This window comes from Platalea leucorodia (assembly GCF_965183815.1).
Source record: "Platalea leucorodia genome assembly, chromosome: Z".
Classification (NCBI taxonomy): domain Eukaryota; kingdom Metazoa; phylum Chordata; class Aves; order Pelecaniformes; family Threskiornithidae; genus Platalea; species Platalea leucorodia.
In genome coordinates this window covers 80,337,468-80,351,771 of record NC_138858.1, presented here as the reverse complement: position 1 = coordinate 80,351,771, position 14,304 = coordinate 80,337,468, and the positions used below count along the sequence as shown (strand labels likewise).

At 38.2% G+C, this 14,304-nt stretch overlaps 1 protein-coding gene across 1 annotated transcript in view; it reads right to left on the bottom strand.

Moving 5' to 3' along the window:
* RASGRF2 (Ras protein specific guanine nucleotide releasing factor 2) overlaps positions 1–14,304 on the bottom strand; it is a gene marked incomplete at its 5' end in the record, with an annotated part of 143,838 nt that overhangs the window by 30,000 nt on the left and 99,534 nt on the right. Inside the window, one exon of the mRNA XM_082335414.1 lies at positions 4,233–4,339. Coding sequence (XP_082191540.1) covers positions 4,233–4,339 — 107 coding nt within the window. The remainder of the gene's footprint in view (positions 1–4,232; positions 4,340–14,304) is intronic.

Here is a 14,304-nt window from a genome sequence, read left to right as displayed (position 1 = left end):
CTTCATCAGCAGATGCAAAAGCTTTCTCCTTGGACAAGCTCCATTTCAATCTGCTTGCCACAGAAGAAGAAAAAACTTTATTTTGTAACACGAAATGTTTAGATAAAAGACATGAAAGTATTGTTAAACAAAGAAAATGAGGCTGCAAGACCTCACTAGGATAATGAAAATCATACAAAGACTTTCTCCTCTAGGTCTCCTTTTCCCTTCCTATTTTTCCACCTCTACAGGAGTCAGTGGGAGTTTTATCCTCATGAGCCCTTTCTGTTCCCATCAACGCTCTTGTCTTCACTGACTGTCTGTATCGTCATTTGTGTTTTCATTGTTTACAATGGCAGAATCCTACACTGTTCCTCTCAATTACATTTTAAAAACGAAATGTAAACATGAACACATTGCTGTTATTTTGGGCAAAAAGAAAGCTTCGTTGGGTTGTAGGTGGCTAAATGAAAAAGACAGAGAAGAGTAGGGCAAAAAACAGGAGGGACAGGGAATGAAAAGAACAAAAATGTAAATAAAAAAACCTGGAAAACCTAAATGAGCCATTTTTCACGCTGTGCTGGTTTTGGCTGATGACCAACACAGGTTTGATTCCTCTTGCTCAGTGTGGTAAAAACAAAAAGTATGTGTCACATTACATGAGGATGTTTTTTTCCAAATTTTTATCTGTGCCTTGGGAGCTCCTGGAGACACTAATTACTTCCTTTTGCCCTCCTGAAAGGGCTGCAGATCTGGCATTATCACTATATATTTACTTGGAATTTAAGTGAGGCTCCTACAGTGTATGACCCAAGTTTTAAAAATAACAAATCCTTTTCCTAAGCGTTGTTTAGTATGATTTCAAGATAACAAAACTGCTTTATGAAAGGACATCCTTACTCAATAGGCCGAATTGTTAATTTTAATGATTCTGTTTTCCAGCCACAGATGAGTTTACATATTAAATACTGTCCACACTCAGATAAATTTTAAAAACCACATGCTTTAAACAAAAAACAACCCTGAAACGTTCACAACTGTGGTTCTGACATAGTTGCAAGATACTGCAGGAAGCCAATTCATCACATAGCCCAGCAGAGGAAAGACCTTCCAAACCCTGGCCAAGGATTTGCTAGAGAAAAGTGAGGAAACACAAGACTGAACCACATGTTTGGATAATTCCTCTATCCCTCCGTTCATGCACTAACCCTGACCCATGTTATTATATGCTTGAGAGCAGCACACTAAAGCAAGCCAAAGGGATCCAGAGGGAGGGATGGAGGGCAGGGAATAACTAAGTGGGATGATATATGTAAGAGCACTTTTAACAGATGGTTGTACGTTAGTGTCTTTACATTGCACACATTTCTGAACGTAGCACACAGACTCCCGTGTGACAGTGCAGCACCTCATGTGGTCTGGGCACTAGAACACAGTAAATCAGTAAAATAATTTAGGCAGACAAATTAACTTGTAGAGAATTGACTGTCACTGGTGGATCAGAGAGCACCAGAACAACATTAGTTATGCTGCAGAGCTACTTACATGGTGCAACACTAAGCATGTCTGTAGTAGCAACCTGCACCCTAAAAAAGAGAACTAAAGAAAGCCCCACAGTTTACCCATCTGATGCCTTTGCTTCTCTTTACATCTAGCAATAAGGAAAGGGCATTTTGACAGAAAAAATCTGCACAGCAGGTCACCTTTTAGAGTGGTGCAGGCTAGCAATGACCACAAGGATCTCAGGCACGTCACAAGGAAAACAGTCTACCAGACACTGGGAGAAAATTCTCCCACAGAGGACAGAAATTGCCTATTTGGTGTTGAGAGTTTTTGCAGCAAAAGTAAATTCAAAGCCAAGTGGAGAGAAAACAGTATCAGCAAAGCATATTGAATTGCACGTTTATCTTTGCAAATAGCAACTTATTTTGTTAACTTTTTTTTTTTTTAAAAGAGAATAAAACATGCCCTTGGCTGCTGATGAAGGTGAAGGATGTCTCAAATGCATTAAGTGGCCAGAGAATGATGCAAATACCTTAAAATGTAATAAAGTTTTTGGCAGGTATGTTGATCTAATAGAATTTTAATACTTACATTGTTTTGCCATTTTGGAAATCTAATAAGCATTTATTCACCAGACACTGGTGGCTAAGGGTTCTCTGGCTGGCAGTTTGTGTTGTTATTGTAAAATGAGGCTCTGAGCTACTGCTCTCCCAGGACTATACATCTTTACTGCCAACATTTCATGCTATTTGGCCAGACAGTAATTCTTCACTTGCCTTCCTTAAAGCAGTCCTGTCCGGTATTTTTTTGGCAGAAAATAGTCAGTCATTTCTAGTTTGCTGAGGTCTTCTGTCCTTCCTCTCTCCCTAGTCTCACAAGTAAACACCACAAAAAGCTGATTACACGCTCTGTTGCTGTAGCATTCATTACTTTCTGAGCCAAAGCCCTTGCATTTTAAAATATTTGCCATATTGGAATACTGGATTAAGTGAGCTGGCGAATTAAAATCTGCCACCCTTGTCATGGAGAAAATAAAAGGCAGTGAGTGAGTAGGGAGTCCAGCTAATAGCTTCCACTTTGAAAATGCACAGTGTTGAATTTTTACTCATTATTTTTGTCCTCTTAATATTTTTAAAAGAATACTAATTGTAAACATTATGCAAAAGTAGGTGCAAAAGTATTCAGGACAGTATTATATTTTTGCATATCATGGGTACTTTTGAAACGGAAACAGAGAACACTTGTATTTTGAAGGAGAGAAAGTATATTTTTGGTAAATTGCTACAATGACAGAGTATGCTTGCACTCTTCACAGTTACTTTGTGTTTATGATAGAGAATCATCACAACTCAATCAGGGTCAGCTCTGAAACTTAAACTTCAGTCTAACTAGTTGTAGACAGTTGCTTAATGTAGACCAAAGTCTCAGGATTCCTAACATTTTCACAACCACACTAATTTACCATATTTTAATTAGTATAGAGTGTCAACTCAACTCATAGGAGTTACTTGATATGAACTGTGGCAGGGAGACAGTATGTACAGTACACTACCATAACACAGAACAATAACAACAGACTTCTGCCGTTCCTGTTACAGCTCAAGATCTTGCCATGCAATGATTTTCATTTAACAGGTAGTCAAAGAGAACTTAGTGTACATAGGTTGTTTCCGGTAACTAAAAATGTTTAATCATTCCCATCATACCAAGACAGGTTTTGTTAATCTCTTCTGGGCTGTTCAGCTTTTCAAACACAACCAATTTTCCCACTTGTGCATTTCTTAAAGACTTCATTCTCTAGCAAACTTAACCTCTATGAAAATTAAACCTATTACATGGAAAAAAGGGAACTGAGTTAGGTTTTGATATAGGACAGTTTGACATTGCTGCAGTTAGCTGTGCAATAAACCCTTTTTAGATCAAGTGTTTTTGATGATTAGCATGTAGTGACAAAGCAGCCTGTAAATGCCATGAAGTACCATCTATCCAAGGCATAACAAAAATCTTTCATTTGCTTCCAAAGTGCTCTCACTCTTTCTCTTTCCTTCCCTCCTTCTTTCTTTCCTTCTTTTCTTCTTTCTCTCAATCCCTCTCTCTCTTCTTTCCTCCTTTGCTTCTTTCAATAATTTTCCTGGTAGTCTTCTACATGCATGCCAAAACCTTCCAACATTTGTCTCACCTGGCAGCTTAAAGAACATGTCTATCTATGAAATTCTACTAGCTACTCAGATTTACTTTTCCCCCTCCCTCTGCCAACACAGTTTTATGATTATGTATCAGAACCACAGTCCTGTCATGGTTGTAGAAAGACCAATATGAAGGACTGGTGCCTCTTTCCATATACAATTCACAACAAATAAATAAATAAATATCTGTATGCAAACACAAGTATTTCAACACATTCAGTCAAAGTAACTGAACCAAGCTGCCTGTAGCATGAATGCTGACAATCTGAAAGATTAATCCAACCTGTTCATTATGTATTTCAACACATATTACAACAGTAAAGCACTGACACACAATGTTATCAAGAATAATGTTGTAACTGGATATTTTCCAGAGAGGTCTGCAAGGCAAGGTGAAGGATTCTTCACTTGCTTAACAGTGTCTTTGTACAAGCTAATATTCCATATTATCTTTACAGCACTGACTTTTCAGGCTGTTTGACCTCCACTACACTATACAGCACCACTGCCTAAAAATATTTTGTAGGGAGAATGAAGGCGTATTACAGATGGAGATGAGAATACCTGAGAATGCTTGGAGACCCAGTGGCGCAAGACATTTAGGACACGATTCGTGGCCGCTCTGCGTATTATGAACTCTTTGTCGCACATGCGTTCAGAATTGTTAAATCCTGTGTGGAAAAAACACACCTTAAAGTTAATGGAGGTAGCAAAAATTCAAATACAGTATGAATAACTTGGGTAAACTGAAAGCTCATAGAACATTTATGTGTAATAAAAGGAAAGATGCCTATATAGACTTTCAAATATGACCATTTAGACTGCTGAAATTCTGCAAGAGCAGTAGAATGCAACCCTGCCCATCATAACTAATACAGACACCTCCTTGGGTCAGCATTCAGTTTTAGAATGATGAAGAATATTTGCCTGCATCATTAACACAGGTCTCCCTCCAGTATGGAAGAAAATAACAGTATAAACCAGAACCAGACCAAAAATGTACAGGGCCTGTAATGAGGCAGATTACAGAAGGAAAGTGAGTATGATTTAGAAAGGGGAAAGAGGTAAATTTCAGAAGTGGTAAGGAAATAGGGGAAGATAGTAGTTTAAACACAGAGGAGAAGAAGGCAAACACAAGAAACGTCCCTTCATAAGAGCAGTATTGTACAGGCTCTACTAGTCAACAGAGACTGTTCAAATAAGCTGTTTGGTTTTTTACCACTGGGGTGACAAGAAAGTGGGAAGGTATACAGAAAACGCATGTACAACCCCAGCTGTCTGAAAACAAAGATTTGCCAACTGCAGCATTTCCCCAAACATCTTGTAAAGACAACTTTTTTTTTTAGTCAGCAATATTTACTGATAAAGAAATGGTTTTAAAAACAAACAAGAAAGTTTCTTCCTACATTCACACTATTGCTTCTTTCTCTTCTCAGTCTGCTTTAGTTCTATCATAAATACAATCTGTATGACAAAATAATGATTACATTATTTTAATAATAATAAAATTATTACAATAAAACCCTGAATTAAAAAAAAAAATTGATAACTCTGAAGATACACTGGAGAAGTTTATGTTTTTCCAACTTCCTGTTTGATTTGATCTTACACTGTACTGCTTTCCATTTCACTCGGTGCAGAGTCCAAGGAAGAACAGGAACTCTTCCATATGACCAGTGCTTTACTATTTTTCTTGCATAAAAGCTGTTCTAAAGCCCATGTATTATTATAAATAGCAAAGGCAGATTAAACTTCTATTTATTCTGTGGGAACCTGTTGGAGCTATTCTTAGAGGCTAGTATTAGTTTTGCTTTATTTTTATTAAAGACAATCCAAAAAAATCCAAATTGCTGCTCTACATTTTTGGAAAGATAAGCAGGAAAAGAAGTTTAACTGCAGTCTTACATCTTTTACTGCAGGTTAAACCCCAAACCCCAAATATATTTTCTACTCTTATGTTTCATGAAGTTTTTTAAACCATGGCATATTACAGTGTCGTTGACACCTAAGATTCATTATCAAAGGAAGTTTCATATTAAAACATCTTCAGGAGTTTCACTGCCCATAAACAGCAAAGTACACAAAATCTCTGAGGCTTTACTCAGTAAAAGGTAACCTAGGCAACATTTTGTGTGTTAATTTTCTATGCCTTTCGCAGTTAACCTCTTGCAGAAGCAATTAGACATACACATTATAAACTGTTCAATTAGCCACTTAATTGCAGCAATGAAAGTCACAATGAAAATTATATATTAAAGCAGTGGAGTCTTTATCAAAGTAGCATTAAGGAAAAGAAGTTTCATTACACTGGAAGGAAAACAGAAAGAAACCTACAGAGATAGTTTTCAGCTGCAAAAAGAATAAAAAGAGAAAGAAAGGAAAAAGGAAAACCTCCAGAGACCACTTCAGGAAACTCTTATGGTCCTCAGAACTTCATCAATTTTTAAGCCGTAATTAGCTTGCTGTGGAGAATAAGGAACATGTTCACTCAGATCCACATTGTCAGTACTTGATGTCTCGAACCTATAAGTGGAGATCTCCAGTTTTGTAAGAAAAGAACTTAACTGAACATAGATGCACATGTGAATTTAACTCCAAGTGGGTGATTCATAGTACATCTTCAGGTACAAGACTTCAAATAAATAACTAAATCAGCGAAATACATTTTTTTCAAAATAAAACTGGAAATCTATTAACTCCATTCTGACCTTGTTTTTAAATACCAAACAACTCGCAAAGCCAGCATGTGTTTCCTTCTTTCTTCACACAACATTTATAATTTATTTTTCTTTATAAAAACAAAAAAAAATCCACAAGTCCTCAAGCAACACTCACTGTCCAAGAGTTAAATCTGTAGATTGATTTTGAAGAAGATCATGTGTCCAAGAGTTAAATCTGTAGATTGATTTTGAAGAAGATCATGTTTATGACATTTTCTTGTGGAAATGGAATGGAGTGGAATACCCGCTGTTCTATGTATCCTGGCTTATCATCCTTCCATTTGGATATCTGGCTTTACCTCAAGGTTTTCTCTCAGGACTTGTTTTGAGTAACAGTAGACCTCAGGTGGGCTCCAGATTCAGTAGCTTTGACAACAGCTCGGCAGAATTAGGCCTTAAGCCAGAGCCAGTTATGCTGGAGAACGATACATGGAGCCCTTGGACCCTCCTGCGGCCACTGAGGATGGAGCAGGACAAAGCTACTGGGACTTCTAGTGTTCAGAAAAAGAAGCCTCTGCCTCTGTTCCTCTTCTACAATCTACTGTGCTATTTCAAAGCAAATGCTTCTGCATAGACATGGCAGGAACATGGAGCAGTTCAGGACAAAGGGACTGATTATACTCCCACTTCAAAAAGTGGCGACAATGTTCTGGGCAATGCTGGAGACTTGCACTACAAGAGAAATAAAGAACTGCCCCTCATGAAGACGGAGGTGTGCAAGTCATCATTGACCGGTGCAGAGAGATCTGCAGAAGTGAAGCATATGATCTTCTCTAGGTCTCTCACCAGAAGACGCTGCAAAGTGTGAACTTGTTGAATGGTGTGTAGCACACTGCCGTCCCTTAGCTTTTCCATCCTGAACTGACTTGTAACTGAAGCAGGAGCCAGGAGTGACAGCATGGGGTAGAGATGGTTACCATCCACATCATGAAAATGCCCATCAGGCACAGATTAATTAATTAGTCTCAAAATTAGAAGTTATTTATAACTATTACTATTCACTAGGTAAGCTTAAGTTAAGTGGATTTATAGACATAATTTTTTCATTAAGATTATAGACAATAGCCACCATTTTTTTATCTATTCACCTACATATCAGAAGACTATATAAGTGTAAACTTATACATAGATACCAGCAAATCTATTAAAAACTAATGTGTCAGCTCCCATCCAGTTTTTAGCAACAGCTAAAACCCCCAACATTTGAAGTGCTGGACTGTATCATTCCTGATACGAAGAAAATTATGTCATATTATTAACCTAATGAAAAGTTACTGAATATTGAAGGTGAAAGCAAAAGAAATCTCAGTAGTTCTTACAGCCACTGAACAGATCTTTTCATTAACCAAAAGGTGAGAACATGCAAGAGAAAAGGTACTCAAGAACATTCAAATTGCACTGAAGAGTGGTATTAATTCCAGGATCTTACAAAACTCAGAAAAAACAGAAAAAATGTCAGCTGCAAACAAGTAAGATCAGTAAGCATTGTTAATTTCTGGTCTTCTAACTTTGACAGAAGAGGTCTAAACAAAACCCTAAAAAAACCCCAATGAAAGCTTATTGCCACAGCTGCATTAATACAGAAGCAGAAACAAGTAAAACCAAGTCCTTGGCTAGTGTTGGTTTTGCTCCTCTTGACTTTCAAAGCCACATGGACTTTGGGACAGAAACTGCAAAGGGGAGATAACCAGACTAAGATGTGATGAAGCCAATACAGAAGCTATCTCAGCAGGCATCAGTGAACTTTGACAGTACCATCAGCGTTTCCTGCACCTTTCACAGTGCAAATTACTTCTAATACATCAGCTTTACTGCTGCTCTTTACTTCCTCCTCTCTCTTTCTGCCCACCTAATCCCCTCTTAATATAACTCCAAACAAAACCCTGAGCCACCATGACAACTGCAACTATTCCATATGCATAGCCTACTTGTTTATGCATATTTTAAACAATCCAGTATACAAGCTTATCTGGTTCTGCATGTTCATGTTGCCACTTACAGATAACCCATGTGTCTGCTTCTGTCTACACTGCAAAAGGTAACCTAAATCCTTCAATCCTGTCTAGTTTTGCAACAGGTAACAATGGTGCTAGTCTAGCAGGAACTCTAAGCTATCTCGCCTACTGCAAAAAAACAGGTGACAGCCAGAACCTTGGTGGACCACACATCACCTGCTCCACCTGTCCATGTGTAAGTGTGAAACTGGACCTACACTGTGACTATGCAAAGCATGTAATATGAAATTTTGTCGTGGTTTAACCCCAGTAGGCAGCTAAAAGAAAGGGTGCTGACCCACACAGTAGAACTGGGAACCGAGTCTTCAGGTCAGATGTTGATCTGCAACAACAGATCACACCTCTAAGGCATATCTCAGAAAACATCCTACCAAGCATTTTCCAGTTAACCTTTTAGCATTGCTGCATCTGCTCTATTATTCCCCATATACTTTTCCTACCTATTTTGGGGCTAGGAACAGTTTTTAACTCTGATTATACAGTCCCTAGCATAATAACATTCCTGTCCATGACTTGGACTTGGAGGCACTTTTAGCCATGTAGGCTATAAATGTAGGTGGGTTGAAAAATTAATAAAATAGACATATCTGATCAGATAAAATTTCATCTAGCTTGGTATCCAGAAGCAAATTCTTGTGGAAAGAATCTTCAAAAGGGGAAATTTTGAAGCGGTCTTTCCTGTAGTGTGTTACCCTTGGCATTGAGCAGTTTAGGGGCTAACTACACATTACACTTAAATCAGTGGGAAAGTAGGCATGATTTCTTCTAAGTTAATTTTCACTGTGGTTCCAGGTGAGGAGAAAGGTGAAGGGTCCCATCTAGCAGAATGCCAACCTTTGCAACATTTTAATTAGGATTCTGGGTGGAACTGCCCACATCCAGACCCAATGGTGAAATAACCTGAAACACTCACTCCATGGTATATATCTGTTTCTCTCCTGAAGGAAGCAATCTTTCTACATTAGAAATATCAGCAGTATTTCTAATCATTAATCATCTTAGTTCACAACTGCTTCAGGGAGTGCTACTTTCAAGTAACTTTTTTCCCAAGTATCTGTTGGGATTAATATATACTGCTTCCACAAATAGTTTCTTCACATAGCGATGATGCAGAACTTTTACCACAGGCTGTCAAACACAATGTTAACCTGCCAGCATTGCTAGTCTCAGTGAATTACTTCTTTGAATATAATTTAGTCACTCTGTTCATGTACTTGTCTTCAGATTATGTTATGCAAAATACAGTTTCACCTTCAAGTGTTTTTCTTATGTGTAGTATAATCAAAACTAGTACCTTTATAGCTTCCACTATCATCAAAGATTAAAAAAAAGGTGCTGAGTAGACATGAATCTCTACACCTGCAGACAAAAACAGATTAAATTATGACAATACCTTGTACATTCTTCTTATGTGAAAGTCTGAAGCACTTTTCAGTGGTAGATGTCATTATCTATCCCATTCATAAAGAAAAAAACCGCAGGTAATCAATGCCTGCAGGTAGGATGTGTCAGTGTTTCCACCTCTGGAATTGCTCCACTCAGGATCAGATCCAAAGATCTCATCACATGTCAGTGTGAGTCAGAGAACAGACCCTCTCCTTAAAAGCTACTAAGAAGTCCCTATAGCAAAATCCTGCCCTGCTTTTTCTTGTTCTACTGAACAAACCTGACTCTATCAGCAATTTACATTATTTCATCTTTAAAATACACCTCACCTGAGAAGAACATTTGTATTATGTTAAATTCTGCACTGTATATGTTAAAGAGATTAAATTATACCCATTTGCTTTTCTATTTAACATGTCAAAAACTCTCAATCTAGTTATAGTAACTGTATTCTCTGCATTTTGTTTTCCTGCATTTTGTTTTTCTGCATTAATACAGCAGCACACGATTCCTGACCACAGTAATTAATTTGTCAAAAGTTTTGATGATACATCTATTTTAAAGGGTTTATCTATACAAAAAATCATTTCCGTTCACAAGGTTTAGGGATAAGTTTTTTTAAGTTATGAATAATGACTGCAACATGCTTCTGATGTCTTTCTTAGCAAAAAGCTTAACTTCAGAAAAAGATTTTATGTGTCAGTTTCACTGAAATACGCTGGAATCATGCACTGAAGCCACATTAGCACCTAATATAGGAGAAAATTGCTCTCCAGCCTTTGAGGAGGTCACAGCAAACCCCACAGAGTCCCAGGGAGGTGGAGGGGAACATTTATGGTTCACAAAACAAATGACAAATAATCAAAAAAAACCCCAGTCAAATGTAGTTCTCTGCATTGTGCTTTTTCTTTCTTCCAATAAATACACTCATGAGTTGTAGGCCAGTTTCACGATTCAGCCTGGCTCAAATCCTGAAAGCTTAGGCTTGGCAAACATCACTGTTATTTTCTGACCTGGATAAATAATAAATACAAACCCCAGGCTTGGAGCAGAGCAGTTTTCATCCACAGGTTAAAACTGAAAAAGCCTCCCCAATATATGCAGCACAAAAGAAAAGCTTTCCCAGCATAAATGCAACACAAAAGAACTAATTATAGCAAGTTTTCCTTGACATACCTAAAAAAGTTTGGATGACTGTTTAAAGATACCCATCTTTATTGGTCATATATTCTCAAGCAAGTAATTGGGTTTCACACATTTTCACAGAAATGTGTCAGAGAGCAAGTAGCCTAATACTGATAAGAAATCTAAACTGCCAGTGATTCTGCTCTCCTTTTCATTTCTTTAATTATGATATCAGGTTGCCATACACTAACCAGCTGGAGAATGGTAGAGCTGGAAAAGACGACCATATTAACTGAAATGAAAAGAAGCATAAAGATGATGAACTCCCACTCACTGCATACAGAATAGCATATTTGATCAATAATACAGTTCTTCCTTTTTTTTAGTAATTATCAAATGTGCATTTTCAGTTTTATAATGGAGCAGGTCATATGAGCAGTCTGAGGCTTGAAAGTAGGAGCTATCAACTCTAGCCACAATGTTTGGTCTACCTCAGTTTAAGAAAGACGCATATTTAATTGTTCACTATGCCAGGGTTTGAGTTTGTTTCACAAAGGGTTATAAACTCATACAGCATCAGAAGAAGTGACTCTTAAAAAGCAGAAGAAATCAAGTGTCCAATACATTTCAGCCTTTTAATTTCACTTTCACTGGTCCTTAGGACATAAATCATTTTGTTCTAAGAAATATGCCACTGAAAATCCCTGTTGTAACCACCGACATCACAAATAATTCCAAGTATGTATTTGATTCTTCTGCCTAAAGCCTCTGCCACAAATACAATCTAACTATCAAATCAAGTCAAGGGATTATAGTCTTAGTAAGGTAAATCCTATGGATTCACATGCACCAGCTGATGTACAATAGTGTAACACAGATAGAGCTACAGTGACTGTGTTTGATTTCTGCAAAATATTTAAGGGAAAGGTTGGTAAACTATTTTTAAATTACTCTTGCTTTAGGAAGGCTTTTTCTAATCAGAGTAATTTAAAGAACACAACAATGAAATAAAGCAGTTATGTCATGATTATGCTGTGAACTTGAACTAAATCCAGAAGTCTAAAAATACATCAGTTCAGTGAAATAATTTTAGTTTAATGGATGGGGAAAAAAGAGAAGTGTCTAAAGTATATGCTTAAGATCAAGACACTACTCTAACTCTTAATAATAACATGAAGGTTGTTCTGAGTATTATAGTAATCTATGAGATTATATGGTTAAAACATGAGTACCACAAAAAATTAAAATATTCCTTTAGACTCAAAGAACTGTTCAAATTTGAAAATTTGTCCTTTAAAAATCCCTAAAACCAGGGTTACTGCTATAGACATAACTGGCACACACTCTTGGGATTTCTGGTTTTTTAATATAGATATTCTCTCAGGAGGCCATATCAGATTCTCACACTTGGAAGAAAATCTTTAAAAATTGCTAAACACTGAAAATATAGTTGCAGTTACAAGTTCCATAACTTGTTATTAAAAATCCATAACTCATCTTGGAAGTAAAAAACACCAAAGAGTCTGCATTTTTTTTTTTTAACTAAAATTCAGAAGAAATATAGGACTGCATTTTTATTTTTGGCATATTATAATAAATACATGTGTTCAGAGAAAATAGCATTGTTCACTCCTATCCCCCGCCCCCAGTGGAATGACAAGGAGAACTATACCAGCTACTAGGAAGAAAATTAACTCTATCCCAGCCGAAACCAGGACAGTATCTACCCCTTATTCTATACCATCCACATCATGCCCAGGTCCCACACTTTCCAATACATCCCAATTAATCACCACCACCTTTCCTGTCTTTTGATATATACACACAGATATCATTCTCTTAGTCTATGGGCCATCTCTGTAAAATGTTCATTGAGTTCATTTAGTCCATGACTTTGGGCTCCATCGCTCATAACAGTCCTTCAGGGCAGAAGAGATGGTGTGTGGTGTTGGATCGTTGCATGCTGAAGCCAGTTCTGGTTCCATTATCATTGTGCTTGTCCGATTCTATCATCGCTGCACTTTGCTCGGTTTCATCAAAGTTCGTTCTTCATGAATCTAGGTGATTCTTACTGTAATATCATTGATGTGGCATATAGCCACCATAGAAGTGATGACATACAGTCTTATATAGCAATTAACATCATACTTTTGGGTTCCTTGGCTTTTCACCCAAAATCAAATCCCCTTGAGGTACACATCAGGCTTCCCCATCCTTTCACATCACCCACCAAGTGCACCCAGGTCCTTGAGCAAAAGCAATCCCATGAATAGGTTTTCCTTTGCCCAAGGCGGGAGTAACCCAGACTGTCTTCCCGAGCATATTTTTTGTGTGCACTACAGGGACTTTATCGTCCTCTACAGTACATAAAAGTTTTGACTGGGCAGTGCCAGCTAGATTGGCAGATCCCCTAATGTTGATGAACCAGCTGGCTTTTGCTAAATATGTATCCTAACGTTTGAACGTCCCAGCACCCATTGCTCTCAGTGTAGTCTTTAACAGACCATTGTATTATTCGATTTTCCCAGAGGCCGGTGTATGACTGGGGATGTGATATACCCACTCAGTGCCATGCTCTTTGGCCCAGGTGTCTATGAGGTTGTGTTGGAAATGAGTCCCGTTATCTGACTCAATCCTTTCTGGGGTGCCATGTCGCCATAGGACTTGCTTTTCAAGGCCCAGGATAGTGTTCCGGGCAGTGGCGTGGAGCAAGAGATATGGTTAGAGCCAGCCGGTGGTTGGTTCCACCATTGTAAGCACATTGTGCTTGCCTTGGCGGGTTTGTGGGACTGTGATACAATCCATCTGCCAGGCCTCCCCGTATTTATATTTCAGCCATCGTCCTCCATACCAGAGAGGCTTTAGCCGCTTGGCTTGCTTAATTGCAGCGCATTCATGGATAACCTGTGCAATAGTGTCCATGGTCAAGTCTACCCCGCAATCACGAGCCCATCTATATGTTGCATCTCTTCCTTGATGGCCTGAGGTGTCATGGGCTATAAATAATTATGTTGTCAGTCCAGATCCACTTGAGCCACTTCAATCTTAGCAGCCTGATCCACCTGCTGATTGTTTTGATATTCTTCAGTGGCCCGACTCTTGGGTACATGAGCATCTACATGACGTACTTTTACAACCAGGTTCTCTACCCGGGCAGCAATATCTTGCCACAATGCAGCAACTCAGATGGGTTTACCTCTGTGCTGTCAGTTGCTCTGCTTCCATTGCTGCAACCACCCTACAGGGCATTTGCCACCATCCTTGAGTCAGTACAGAGATAGAGCTCTGGCCCTTTTTCTCGTTCAGCAATATCTAAAGCCAGCTGGATGGCTTTCACCTCTGCAAACTGACTCAATTCCCCTTCTCCTTCAGCAGTTTCTGTGACTTGTT